The 15,049-nt window shown below is 41.3% G+C and overlaps 1 protein-coding gene across 3 annotated transcripts in view; it reads left to right on the top strand.

Annotated features, from left to right (window-relative positions):
• Positions 1-15,049, top strand: part of OGDH (oxoglutarate dehydrogenase) — a 1,195,521-nt gene that overhangs the window by 849,027 nt on the left and 331,445 nt on the right. For all 3 annotated transcript variants that reach the window (XM_044084237.1, XM_044084236.1, XM_044084238.1), the window contains one exon: positions 2,232-2,382. In XM_044084237.1, the coding sequence (XP_043940172.1) occupies positions 2,232-2,382 (151 nt within the window). The remainder of the gene's footprint in view (positions 1-2,231; positions 2,383-15,049) is intronic.

Raw genomic sequence — 15,049 nt, 5'->3', positions numbered from 1 at the left:
GGAGTTCTGTACATACCTTCACAAAACACTACCACCTGCCCTTATATTCCAGGACAAGAGCAGGCTTTGCCACTGCTGTTTTGCAGGGCATTCTGGCTCAACCCAGTTCCTCATAGTACCTACCACCCTATGCATAGCTTTGGGACTCTACCCATCTGTGATTACTGCAGCTGTATGCACGATGAACATAGTACAGTTTTGTACCTACCGTAAATGTAGATGTTCGAGTGCTAATACAGCTGCAGTACAGGTTTCCTCCCTCCTTCCCCACTTGGTAAAGGCATGGGGCCTAACAACCTCTTCATACCACCTGACTGGGTTATCCTGCTATGTTTTATTTGCTTGCTTACACTGATTTTGCATTACATTGCATTGCTTGCATATGTAGATAAGCCTTATTTATGTATTGCCTTCCTTTTGGGGGCACCTGACATCTGGGGCAAGAAAGACTGAAGAACATGGCATCGGCTGTGTCTTATATACTCTGGCCTTCCTGACGTCAGAAGAGTAAGCGACGACAACCGACGCCGGACCAAGACTTTGGAATTCGGCCGACCGAGGGACCGCCTGACGGCTGAAAACCCATCTGTGATTACTGCAGCTGTATTAGCACTTGAACATCTACATTTATGGTAGGTACAAAACTGTACTTTTTCTGATGTATTTGCTTTTTGTTGGAGGGGTACCATAACATACAATTGCTTCCCTTTGTGGGGGCACCTGACATCTGGGGCAAGAAAAACTGATGTAATGGCGTCGTGGAGGAAGAGACAGCATCCGACACAGGAATCCAAGACACTGGTATTCAGGCCGGCTGAGGGTTACCTGCAGGCAGATAACCCAGATGTGATGACTGCAATAGTGAATACACTCGGGACAACTAAATTTATGGTAAGTGTACACAACTGTACTTTCTCTATTGACTGTACTCATTTTTCTTTTCCTATTTTTTTCTGTTTTTAGGCTTTCTGCCCTACTCTTCTCTGTGCAGCCATCTTTTGATATTGTTTCTTGGTTTCAGTAGGTATATTGGATTCATTCCTGGTTTATTTGAGTATTAGTTGCAATTTCTGTTGGAGGAAACTGAATAAGAAAGGACAACAAACAGCTCCCTAATGGCAAACTGCTGTCTTTCTTCATGAGGAAAGAAGATGTGTGTGTGTGTGTGTGTGTGTGTGTGTGTGTGTGTGTGGGGGGGGGGGGGGGCAGACAAGATGGAAAATTTAGATCCAAAATGTAATTGCTGTCAGATAATATGGGGGGGGGGGTGTAGACAGACAATAGGGTACTGACTTGTTTAACAAACGGAGTAGAATTTGGGAAGGTATATGTCTTTTTGCTGTTGTGAAGATCTGTTGGTGATAGTAACTTGAGTACTATGGCCACTTCTGAAGTCCTTGCATCAGAAGCATAAGCCCTATGTAGTAGTTACAGAAAGTTCATGAAGCTTGTGAGGTGTTGAGGGTTCTGAGAATACACTGGTTAGCTTGAGCTCATGCTGGAGAAGAGAGATGGAGGAAATATGTACTTGTATTCCATAAATATCTGAGAAGCAGACTGGTATTACATTAAGAAGTAAAGATGAGGAGTTCACGATTTCTTAAAGGTTCAAATTATATTTAAGTAGGTTGTGCTTCACTGAAATGTTGAAGTGGTTTTTGAATCATTAGTCATAGCAGGTGATTAAAACTTTAATTATAGAGTTTCAGAAGGGCATGGGATAAAGGGTGGGTGAGGAATTGCAGCTGTGTAGAGAGTAGCAACACAATAATTTGAGATTTGTGTTTTCTGTGTCAGCATGTGTTTACACGTTCAGAGTTTGTTCTTGCTGCAACCATATAATGTCGTTAACCACAAGAGATTGCAGTGCCATTATTTGAAGTTGTCCCAGGTGACTTCTTTTTATAAGTCTGTTGAACATTTTGGTGAACTGTTTAAAGTTTCAGCATCTTGGAAGAGCTCTTCCCTCTTTATAGGTAGAAAGTTCACTGTTTAACGTGGAAAAAAAACAGTAGTTTACTTAACTGATGTTTTAGAATGTGTTGTGTTGATTTCCTTAACTGATATCAGCGCTAGACATTGGTAAATTAGTCCTGTTTTATTGCTTTCTAAATAGGTGAATAGCTTTCCCACGGTAATCCATCCATCCTCAACCCCTCTTTCCCCTGGTAATAATCTGGGTGGAATTTAGCACTTAGTAAGTTTGCTCACCTGCATGTTTTATCATTTAGGACTGAGCCGGATCTTAAAGGCCCGTGCTGAGATGGTGAAGAGCAGGACTGTGGATTGGGCATTGGCTGAGTACATGGCATTCGGTAGCCTCCTTAAAGAGGGAATCCATATCCGGCTTAGTGGGCAAGATGTAGAGCGAGGGACATTCAGGTAATTCCATGACTATACTATCCTTCCATTTAGTTGCTGGATGCTTCTATAAATTAGTTGCTGGATGCTTCTATAAACGATGCATTTTTTCTTGTATGAGCTATATTCTTGTACTGTGTGCCATTTCAGCATTTTGCTTTGCTTATTACATAGTTATATTTCAGAATGTATACAGACAACAGCAGGATGATGCTTTATGGTATTGTCAAGCCTATTTAAATGTATAATTAGATCTTAAGTTATACATTTTTTAAACATTTAATGATGTAGCATCTTGTTTTTAATACTGGATATTACATGGTGTCAGAAGTAATTGCATTGTTTCATCTTTTTAAGGATGAAGCAATTACAACCTACAAGTAATGTCTTTCTCAGGGCAGTTTGTCCAAGAGCTGGAAATTGTGGATCCAGAAATCATTACCTGACTGAGCGATATGTCCAAGAAGCCTCCTGGGTAGCTAACGATCTGAATGCAGTTAACTACATGTTATTACCACCTATATTGTGACCATCATACCCATGAAAAGAGACAAATTATTTTGTCTGCCCATGGATTGGGTTATTTATGGTCAAGATCCCCAAGGCTTCCTAGTTCTTGTCAGCCACTGTTTTAAAATGCAAATACAATTGTACAATACCCCAGGCAGAATTTGTCTGCTCCCTAAACAGGGAGACTAAGGCACTGACTGGACTGACTCAAAAAACAAGTTTGTGTCTCTGCCATACTGGCAAAGAGGACCTTGAGTTACATGACCCATTTAACCTTTTAAGCAGGATTTCCTTGATATGAGGCTGCGAGCACAGTGAACAGATTGCTTTACAGCAATAATAAGGAATGCTTGAAGGTTAATGTAGCCACTGCCACTACCGTTGGTTTCCTATTGGTGTGTGTGGTGAGATATAACACTACAAAAAGTGTGTTCTTCATGGTGGGTGGTATTTTCAAGAAGCCTAAAATATAGAGTATACAGTGTTTTGCATATCACAGGGGAAGAGCCTTTAAATATTATAACATCATCTGAGCTGTGAACATATGAAACAGAATATTGAGGTGGTATGTCTAAGGGTTGCTGTGAGTTGAGAAAGTTTGTCATTTGCTCTTTATGAGGGTGTTATGATCCATTAGAGCATATTGATGCTTATTTGACTGAATTAGGAGCTGAGCCAACAGCTGTGAATTCAGTGAGTTTTATGATTCTTCATTACAAGGTGAAGTTGTGTGGTATCATAAATGATCAGACGAGAGAGATTGCTGAAATGAACAGATTTAATGGTTAGTTAGTATTGTCAGAGTGAGTGAAATGCTACAGTTGAAAGAGCTCATGGAAGAATTAGACTTGTGTAGAGTAGTTTGTGAAACAGAAAAGTCATATTGAGTAAAGAGAGTAAAAAGCAGTGGGAATTATAACCATGACAAGCATTGGATTAGTAAGTTCTACAGAAGGTAGTGCTGTTAATTGATGACTTGACTGTGTTAAATGTGAAAGAAGCTACAGAACGTGAAGTAATTTTGCTCCAAGTGTGTAAAATGAAATGAAGTTGCAGCTGAAAAGATTGCATATCCTGGAACCAAGTCAGGAATATGAATTATTTTTGGGAAATTTTTAGATGCTGGGAATGTGCAAAGATTTAATTTGCTGGAAAATGACCCAGAGTTCGTGCAGAGAAGCACATAATTAATAATCAAAATATTATGATCAAACTTGAAGCTGGCAGTGAGTGCTACGTTAAAATTTGCTGCAATGTACAGTGCACTTGAGTAAACTGAAGCCTTCTATGTGTGGAATTGCTTACTTGTCCAAATCATTATATCAAACTATTGAATTAGACAGTATTTGTGAATGTAAAAATACAAAAGTCAAAAATTCAGTTGCTGATAGTGGAAAGGAAGCTCAATCTGTTTAGGTAATTTACTGACCAAAATGTGATCTGGTGAAAATGCTTCATAATGGGAATGTATGGAGTGATGCTTCTTGGATATGAAGACATATTCATTGGTTTGAGCTGTTTGCCATGGCATCATTATTTTCAAGTAGAAACTGTCATGGTAGCGGTAGGACACATTACAAGAAAATGTTGAGCGTCTTCAAGGAATGGAATCACGGAGATGAACAGATTGATGCCTGCACATAGTTAAGAAACTGAGCCCAAGTAATAGGTGAAGATAAGAGTTACTGTTGTGAAACCAGTTTATAAAATTTGTGTATGGCATTAATCTACTGGATTTTGATAAAGCTGTTGCGTGAGAATATTATCCTCTTCAAGCAGACATATAATAATGCAGTGCAGTACCAAAAGAGAACATAAGTAAAATAACTGAGATACTAAAAGAATGAGGCATCCCCAAACTGTACAATTTCTGTAAAATCAGAGTTACAGAGCTGAAAAGTATTGACCATGTTATATTTACAATGTTCGATCTCTCTTGACTTGTCCCTGTCTGAAACTCCCAAAACAAGCTATATTGCAGCAACCCTGGTTTCAGTTTTAAACATCAAGTTGTGGGGAATGGCTCCCTCTAGCCTGCAAGGATTTAACTACCTACTCACTTTTAAGTTCATTTAAAGCAAACTGTCAATGATAAAGCCCACTGTTAATATTTCAATCATGCAGGGGTCACATAAATTTCACAATTGACTAAAACTCTTACTTTTGGGTGATACCTCCAAGCTATGTAGTTATTAATGTGTATTTTGTATTTCAGATTCATTTACATGCCAGTTTCAGTTTTCGATTATACTTTGTATCTTGTGCTCGCACGGTAATTCTCAAGATCCTGCAAGCTGGTCTCCTGCAATACAAAAAATGTCATATGTACAAACTGCTTTTAAAAGGGGCAGAGGTGACGGATCAAATTGCCAGTATTCACTGGATAGTGCAGAAAGAAAGGGAGCTCCACAGAATTATTTACTTATGCTTTATTAAGCCTTTATCTGTGTGGATCATAATCTGTGGCAGATTAGTTGCCTCCTAAGGTGTCAAAAACAGAATAAGAAACAACAGTTAAAACAGAGTATACGATGACTGGTTCAAGATTTGGAATGGAGTGCGACAAGCCTTTATATGGTCAACCAACTTATTTAATTTACGTGCTGAGTACATATTTAAAATGCTGAATTAGGTTAATCAAATGCTGGAATCAAAATTGCTTTGGGAGGTATTAACTTCAGATATGCAAATAATGCTTCTCTAATGACTGAAAGTGAGAAAAAATTCAAGAACCTCTTGATGAAGGTGAAAGTAGAGAAGTGCAAAAACTTGCCTGTTGCTCAACATCAAAAAAACTAAACCTGTCATCTAGCCGTATCATTTCTTAGCAGGTAGATGGGGAAGAAGTGGGGACAATGAGTCCAGGAAAGTGAAATATGTTAAAGATCTCTGCAGATGGCAATTGCAACCATGTAATTAAGAAACTTGCTTTTTGGAAGGAAAGTTGTTGCAAGTGTGGGTAAGGTTTTAGAACAAAGATGTCCCATTGTCAATAAAGATCCATGTAGTCAAAGCCGTGGTTTGCTTGGTAGTAACACATAAGACTGCTTGAATTTGGCTGCGTGCCTCAGAAAACCAGTGCTTTTCGAATGTGGTTTTGGAGACTACTTTTGAGGGTTCCTTGTACTGCAAGATAAAATCAGTGAATACTTAAGGAAATAAATCCATACTGTTCGTTGGAAGGCTGATAGTAAAACTAAAGGTCAACTATTTTGGTCAAGTAATGCAAAAGACAGGATTCTCTGAAGAGGCATTGATACTGGGAAATATTGAAGGCAAAAGGAGATGCAGAGCCTAAAGTGGAAGGAGAACATTATTAAAGTAACAAATGGGAATTTGTAGTAATTCAAAAAAGCAAACCTGTTATCCTTGTAGTCAAAAAGAATTGGATTCAACGTAATCACTAGACAAGAGTTACTTGTACAGATTTAATACTTCTTTGTAACTTCATTGTGTTAATACACTTATTGTGTTTAAATGCTGTAATTATTGTATCTTAATCATTTGTTGATTGCTCATTGGATTTTTTTTGTAGACACAAACTTCTCTTTCTGTTTTGCATCTGGACATTGACTGAAACAGATCCTTATGGATCTGTTCATTACCCCAGTTAACAAATTCAGACAAAATAAAATAAATTCAGAATGCTTGAAACTGTGTGATGAGGCAGTCAGATTAGTAGTATAGCCGCTTCCTCTAAGTATAAACACTCATGAGTATTAGTATAATAAATTTATCTTTGAAAGATTATTCTGAGTATGTCAGCAGTTTGTCTCCCATTAAGTAAGTTATAGGAATCTGATGAGAAATAGTACTGTAGTAGAGAGAGGAAAAAATATTTGAATTATTTAAACATTAGTGACTGAGATGGCCATGCATATGAGACTTCAGTGTAATGGAACTGGTACAGTGGTCTTATTTTTTTATGAGAAGATAAACCAGTTGCATGCATGTCCAGAGCCTTTACTGGCCATCAGAAAAGGTTTACTCAGATAATGTAAAAAAGAGCTGCTGGTACAGTAGCATATTGTGAACAGTGCTGTGAGTATGCATGTGGGAAAAGAATGCTAGCTGATGGTGACCCATATGTCATAACAGAGCATGTTTAAAAAGTTGTTGTACAAGGCACTGAGAGGACCACAAAGAATGATCTTGTTCTGGAGGGGGGTCACTTTAACAGTAAATGATAGCATTTGGATGCACTCATTTACTCACCTTTTGTTTTTCATATCCCAGATTGCTTTCTTTTAACTGGTAAGATCAGTGCTAGTCTTGGTTTGCCTTCATTAAGTCGTGTGTCCATTGTCTGACGTGCATTACATCGAAAGGACAACAGCAAAAAACTTCAACACCGACTCAGAGGATCAAATGGCTATAATGGGAATGCACTATGCCATTCAAACACATGGACAAATGTCGAAAGGGATTTTCCGTCAAACCACGTTCAACATTTGTCGTAGTAAGTGTTCTGTAATTCGCTGTCGAGTCACGCAATTACCAGTATGGCACTCCCTCATCAGTTTTAGTATAATCTGCTTGGGGCAGACTGTTCTCCCCTGCAAGCCCCAAGGAAATGGATATCATGACCTAATAAGAGCTTGCAGTAGAAAAACCTGCTCTCAAGTGAAAAAATGTAAAAGTGACAAGACTATGTAAGATTAATAAGGAAATCTGTAACAGTGGCAAATTTAACTAAATATCTTTACTCAGTAGGCTAATATGGTCTCCACCTGATAGCTAGTAAAAACAATGAACAATGGTTAGTCTGACAAAAGAGATTCAGATGGATTTGGTAACTGTAATAGCTACAAATAATCTAAGTGAGATGTTTAAGTTACAGTAACAGTATTAGCAGCCAGCCCAGTAACAAAGGTAATCTTGTACTGTTTGGTGTAGCACTGTAGAACAGTAGCTTTAAATACATAACACTATAGTAATCAGTAGCAAGCAGAAATGTGACATCACCAGTGATCAAAAGTGCAGTTAGTGGTTGAGATAAGTACATCTTGCCCTTCCTCCTCATTCTGTAAGTATTTGTGCTTGCCTGGTATGTCTTGTGCATCTTTTTTCATCCAGGTCTCATTTGATGTCCTTCCATATCATTGTTGCATCTGTCCAGTATACCAAAGCCTTCAGCTGTTATAGGTGCCGTATGTCACATGTGTACTCCCCGCATATGATGTACAGTATAAAGGTGTGACGTATTGATGCAGATACTTAGAACAACGTTGCTGCTGGTCCAAACACTATTATTGAATATCGGTCTGAACACCCTTCTGCTGTGCTAAGTGCACTGTTGGGGTTTCTTTTTTTCCTTTTCTTATTGTTGTTGTTGTGTTCATGTCATCCAGAAAGGGAAAATGTCAGTGTGTGTATGTGTGGGGGGGAGCAGATTCCCTATTAAGACAGTCACAACCAGTTTTGTTTGGGTTTTCCCCATGATCATATACAGTGTTCTACCTACCAGGTGTTTGTGCCTAAGACCCTATATAGTCCCCTGTCATCTTTGTTCATATACCTGAAGAACCAGCATCTTAAGTTGTTGGCTCAGGTGCTGTGGTGTAATCCTCCCTTCCCAAGGGCTAGCAGTGTGCCAAGAAGGCCAAAAAAGTTAGGCCTGATCCAGCTGCCGTCAAGCCTCCCTGGATGACTTGCTTGAAGCTGGTGAAAGCCTGGAGGACCATCCGGTGCTTGCTTCGGATTCCTTTGAGGCCAGCATGGATACAGCTTCTCTCACATCCTTTGGAAACTTTTCAAACACATGAGCCTGACATTGAGAGTGAACTTCTGCTGATTATGTCTGAAGGACCAAGAGGGATTTCTCGGATCTTAGTGAGGGAGGAGATTCCTAAAACCATTATAGAATCGCGTCAGGAGTCTAACTGTCCAAGGGTGCTTCGAGCAGACATCCTACAGAAAAAGAAACAAAAGATGAAGCACATTTCCCCTGTTGTGAAGGATCCCCAATGTGAATGGCAGGATTTCACTAAGCATTTATTTAATGCTTTGATGGCCTTGAAGCCACCTTAAGGGGATCTCTGTTCCTGCTCTTCCATGGTCTTAGACTCCACTCAAGATGCCTAGGGAAATGGATTCATCAGATGAGGATCTGGAATTGGAGGAAGAATCCTTCCCACATCCTTTCTCCCTTGGACTCTGGTTTAGAGGAGGAGGATTCCTTAAGTCCAGACTCCCCTTTGGAAGATATCTCCTTTGGGGATATCATTGCCAGTATGATTGATTATTTTAAGTGACGTTGTTCTCAAGTCTTTGATATTCAAAAAAAGTATCATCAGCTCCTACAGATGGAGTTCCCCAAACTGTCCGCTGCTCCTCCTATTCTGGCTGCCCTTTTGGATACCTTTTTGGCAGCATCTGTAGCCCCCAGCTGTCAGCCTCCTGCACCTAAGGTTCATAGGTATTTACTCGGCTAACGACCACATGGACCTTTTTAAATCTAGCCATGCATCCCAAATCTCTGACAAGTTCTAGTACCCTTGATAAGTGTAAGCAGAGGCTTGGGAGGTGGAACATTTACAAGCGGGCCTGGGAGATGAAGCATTTACAGGCTTTCTGTGTCAGAGAGACAGGTGCCAAATCAAGGATAAATTTCCTGTTCCCCTTCCAGTTGTCCAAATTGCACTTGAATTGGGTTTAAGAGGAACTCTGCTTCACATGGATGGGATTCCTGTTCCAGAGAAGGGGTAGTCTCTGGGATACATACTGTACCTGCCTCTCCAGCAGGTCCTGTTTACATAATAGTCAAGGTTTAAATCTTTAGATTGAGTAATTCTGGTGCTGATTGTTTTGCAGGTATGCAGGAGGTCCAACATTGCCTTGTATACCAGGCATAGATCTCCTCTCAATAGCCTGTAGGAGACAGAGTACAGAGATAGGGCCTTGAGGCGGTCTGCATAGGACATGTTGCTTTTGCCCTTATATACTTTTATTGAGGAACCTCTGTGGACGTTCCATTTGTTGGATGTGCCTTGTTTGGAAAAGATGGGAAGCCAGATAGTTTCTATAAAGTGGCCGAGGAGTGCAAATTTCTGTATAAATATCCTTCTGTAGTGTCAAGTCTCTTCTGACAAACCGACCAAGTTGTTGCCCTCTACCAAACTGTTTGGCAAGAAAATTTTCACTGCTGTAACTTTGTCATTTTAGAGTCATTAACTACCAGATACATATGACCAGGTATGTGTTGGCTGTCATTTCTGAGGTTTCTAAGGTGGTTTCTGACCTTCCTGACTCTGAGGAAGGCATCGGCCCTTTCCCTACTGAGCTGCACTTCTCAAGTTGCCCGCCATTCAGTCAAATGCAGGTATGATGCAGCTAATGCCACTTTCAGAGCTGCTGCTTTTGGTTCAGTTATAAGGTGTTATTCTTAATTTCATCATCAGACTTTGCCTAATGAGATTAAGGCCAAATGTTTGTATGCTCCTTTGGATAATAAAAGTCTTTTTGGATCTGCTATTGCTGACCTTTTCAGGTCCCTTCAGGACAAGGACAAAGCTTTGCGGAAGCTGAAACATATTTTTTCTCCCATTCTCAAATTTCAGAGGAACTATACCTCCAAGTCTGCCTTTATTTGTAGGCAGTCTCAACCTCCTCCCAGAGGCAAGAAGGGTTATAGATGTGTGTCTCCTGCTAAGTCTATATTGGGTCTCCTGCCTCCTAGAAGCTTTCTTTTCAGAACAAGCCTGGTTATATTTAACGGTTTGCTTCCTCCTTCCCTCTGCCAGGTTCCCGTGTCCCTCCATCTTTCCCTGTCTCTTCCAAATTGGCTACGAATATTTTCAGACTGTTGGATTCTGTCCATTATCCATCAAGGATCCTTCATGGTTTGGAAGTCCCATCTTTTAAGGCATTTCTCAACCTCCTCAGGAACAGCTCTCTGTTATTCACTCTGTTTTTGGCTCAGGGTACCATTCAAGCCATGCCGCCGACCCAGATGGGGAAGGGGTTTTATTCCAGAATGTTTTTGGTCTCACAAAAAGAGGGTACATGGAGACCAATTCTCTAGCTTTCCCTGCTGAACACCTTTCTCAAGATTCCTTCCTTTCAGATATTATCCCTTCAGACATTGTTTCCTCCTCTTCTTCAGCAGGTCTTTCTGGTATCTCTGGATCTCAAGTACGCATACCTTCACATCCCCATCCATCCTCTCTTCTGTAAATTTGTACACCTCTCTCTTCCTTGCATTTTTAGTTGTCTGCCTTGCCTTTTGGCCTCTCTTCTGCCCAGAGGGTTTTCACCAAATGCCTTGCTCCTGTCATTGCTTTTTGCAGGATCTGATTTAGATGATCTGCTTATTCAAGCTCCTTTCCCTTCAGAATCTTAAGTTCACTACTGGCCTGTTACACAGCCTGGGGTTCACCATAAACCTCCAGAAGTCAGTTCCAACACCTTCCCAGGATCATATTTTTCTTGGTTAAATGCTTCAGACAGTTCCTATGTTGGCATCACTACCTACCCCCAAGGCTCTGTCTCTAATAACCATTTTCCAATCTCTTCTTCCTCTGGCATGTGTCACAGCCAGGAAGTTTCTTCTGGCCCTGGAGTTCGTGGTTTCCACCATTCCTAGGCTCATCTCACCAAGCTCATATGAGGAAACTTCAGTGGTACCTTAAATTGATATGGCTTTAGCATTGCCCCCCCCCCCCCGGAGTTCCCTGTACCTTTCCTTCCCTCTCTCAAGCTCGAGCTACAGTGGTGGATTCATCAACTTTCTTTCAATCCGGGGCTTCCTTTTCAAGCTCATTTCCAACTCAAGAGCTCTTTACAGACACCTCTGACAATGATTGGATGCCTCTTGTGGCCTCCTAAAGTTTAGGGCCTTTGGTCTCCTTATCAATTTGAAGGAGATGAGGGTTCTGCAAGCATTTCATCCTCTCTTTCATCCTGAGCCCCTCAAAGTTTTCACAGACAACACCACAGGCATATACGGTACGTTAGCAAGCAGGGAGGAATAAGGTTCCATCTTTGCAGACTAGCTCTTCAGGTCTGGGATGTCTGTTTCCAGTATCAAGTGACTTTTCAGGCAGTTTACATTCCTTCAGAGCACAATCTAGTGGCAGACTCATTGAACAGGTCCAGCACACCAGCTGCTTCACAGAAATGTGTTCCTGGACATTGCCCATCAGTGGGGTATTCGTTGGGATCTTTTTGCCTCCCCTGTGAACAGACCATTTCTTCTGTTCTGTTCCAGAGTCCCCAGTCCTTTGGCTTGTAATGCGGATGCCATGCTCTTTTGTTGTAAGGGGATGTTTCTGTACACCATTCTCTCCTTTCCTTTGTTGCCATGAGTTCTGTACAGGATCAGGCAAGAATCTCCCAAATTCTTGCTGGTGACTCTCTCTTGGCCCAGACAGCATTGATTCACCCTTATTTCTCACTTGACCAGGGGCATTCACCACAAGCTACATCACCGAGTGGATCTTCTCACACAAGTCAGGGAGTCTGTTATCCATCCTCATTTGTTCAGTGCTATGGGTGATAGGGTTTTGATTGCTTTCAGGCACCTCTTTTTTGAGGATATGCTTTGGGTTCTGCAAGAGGCCGGGAAACCCCCTTCTGGGAAATCGCACATATCCAAATGGAAAAGATTTTCTGTCTTGTGCCTCTCTTGCCTTGAGTCCTCTATCATTGGAGATTTCTTTTGTTCTCTCTTATTTGTGTGATATGCTCCATGCTGAGTTGGCATATTCTTCAGTGAAAGCTCAACTGTCAGCAGTTTCTGCTTGTTTGCCCTTGAATCCTCCTCTGACCTCTATGTTTGAGGTCAAGCAGTTTCTTAAAGACATCATTCATATCAGGCCTCCTAGGAAGCCTTTTCCATCTTCTTGGCACCTCAGTTTTGTACTTGAAAAATTGACCAAGGCTCCTTTTGAGCCTGCTTCTTCAGCTTCCTTGTAACATTGTACTTGGAAGACTGTTCTGCCTCTGGCTCTTACTTCATCCAAGAGAGTATCTGAACTCCAGGCTGTCATGGCTATTCCTGCCTTTTTAGTTCTCCACAGAGACAGGGTGTCTTCTCTTACTAATCTTTCTTTTATGCCCTGTGGTGGTCAGTGAGTTGTCCTTTAGTCCTTTAGTCTGTTCATCTTCCTTCCTGTTTTCCTTCTCAGCAGTCTGTCAGTGAGAGGGTTCTTCACAACTTGGATTTAAATAGACAGCTCAAATATTTAGATAAAACTTAAGTTTTTCAAAAGTCTGAGTAGCTTTTTGTTTCTTTTCATCCCAGGACTTTGTGTTTGGTTTCCTAAGCAAACCATCTCCTCCTGGATTTCTAAGACCATTTCCTTTTGTTTTTTTCATGGCAAATGTTTTTTCTTGTCTATAATGGCACATTCTGTGGGGATAGTTGCCTCCTCTGTTGCCTTTTTCCAAATGTTTAGATACCAGTTCTGTCATTGAAGCTACTACTTGGTCCTCTGTTCATGCTTAAACATTACAAGTTGGATGTTGTTTCCAGCACCAGAGCAGGCTTTGCCAGAGACATCCTGCATGCAATTTGTGGAGGGTTCTTTTCTGCCTTCCTCTTCCGAGGCATCCTTTTGAGCTCTTGTACTCTTCCTTAGGTGAAGAATACTGCAACAGTGATATGGAAGGACATAGTACAGTTGTGTTAAATCTTATAAGAGTAGAATTCCTTTTCTTCACTGTTGGAGTATTCAGTCCCTCCCTTCCTCCCCTCTCTGTCTTGACTCTTGACCTGTGTTCTGATTGCTCTCCTGGCCAAGGGGCCCGTCTCCCTTCTTCCTTCTTTGTTTTTCCTTCTGGATGCACATTTCTGTTTGTCCCTGAGGGTTTTCTGTTCCTCCTGGTGCTTTTTCAGTTTTGAGTATCTCCATCCGTACGTCACCTTTATGCCCTACGTTGTACTCTGGGAGTATACAGATGAAGTATGATGCCTATAAGAGCTGAAAGCTTTGGTATACTGGCCAGACGTTGGGCTATCCTTGGCAGGAGATCCCTTAGGTGAAGAATACTGCAACAGTGAAGAAGAGGACATCTACTGTTAAGGTACATTTTTACACAGCTGTACTTTCTAGTATCAAGTTGCCAATGTCCATGCGTATGGAAGACCACAATCTAGACCAGTGCAGACTGTTGAAACAATTTCTGAAGGGAGCCTTTCACCCCCAGCTTCTGATGCTGAATCCATGTTATCATTGAGACCTGTACTTTGACTGATATGTTTCTGTCTTTTAAACCAGCTGGTTCAGTGTACCTTTAGTCTGCATCCTGGAAACGACTCCTCGTATTACTTTTTGCATTCCCTTGGCAAATTCAGAACTCTGAGCACTTGTGTGTAAAGAGCCTTAACTTTGTTTTCTGTAAAGAGTCTCTGGCCTGTCACAGTAAGCCCCCAGTTTGGGGGCCGTGTTCTCCAGGTTCTGAATGTGCAACACTATTAGCAGATGTTAATCGTGTTTCACTGTTGCAGTCATTACACTTGGGGTTATCCTGCTGGCAGGATACCCGCAGTTGGCCTGAATTCCAAAGTCCTGGTCTGGCGTCGGTTGCTGTCGCCTCTTCCTGACGTCAGTGCGTAAGGGGTATAAAAGATGCAACCAACGTCATTTTCTTCAGTCTTTCTTGCCGTGCAGTGCCCGAAGCAAAAGCAGTTTGCAAGTGCCGGTCGGCCGACTCCTGAGATTTTTGAAATTGAATTTCATATCCGAAGTCTTCTATAAAGCTAAGTACCCCGTTGGGGAAACTTTTTTCTTGCTCCAGACCGATGTCTGAAAAAGTTAACAATTGTATTTCTTGTGGGAAGCAAATACCTCATAAGGATTTTCATTCTTACTGTATTCCTTGCCTAGGCCCTGACCACGACGTTGCTAGTTGTTGGTTTTGTGCTAGATTTAACCAACACACTATTAAGCGTCTGTACAATTTTGCTTTTCATTACTTTGGCCGAAGGTTTAACTATATAATGCCATTGGAACAACTGATGATCGGAATTCATAAAAAGCGCAAGGAAAAAGAAAAGGACAGGCATCCGAGGTCCAAAACCGACAAAGCCTCTTCTAGGCCATCCACCGGTTCTCAGTGAGGCGCTTTCGCAGCCCCTGACACCCGCTACCTCAGAGCCACAGGCAGCCTAAGACTCCCACGTGGAGACAGCTAGGCCTCTGGATACTCAAGGTATTGGGCCTTCGGAAACTAATAC

Source organism: Protopterus annectens, chromosome 9.part0 (genome assembly GCF_019279795.1).
Source record: "Protopterus annectens isolate FY-2018-M chromosome 9.part0, PAN1.0, whole genome shotgun sequence".
NCBI classification, from domain to species: Eukaryota; Metazoa; Chordata; order Ceratodontiformes; family Protopteridae; genus Protopterus; species Protopterus annectens.
The sequence above is the reverse complement of the archived record's forward strand: the minus strand, read 5'-3'. Positions and strand labels throughout refer to the sequence as shown.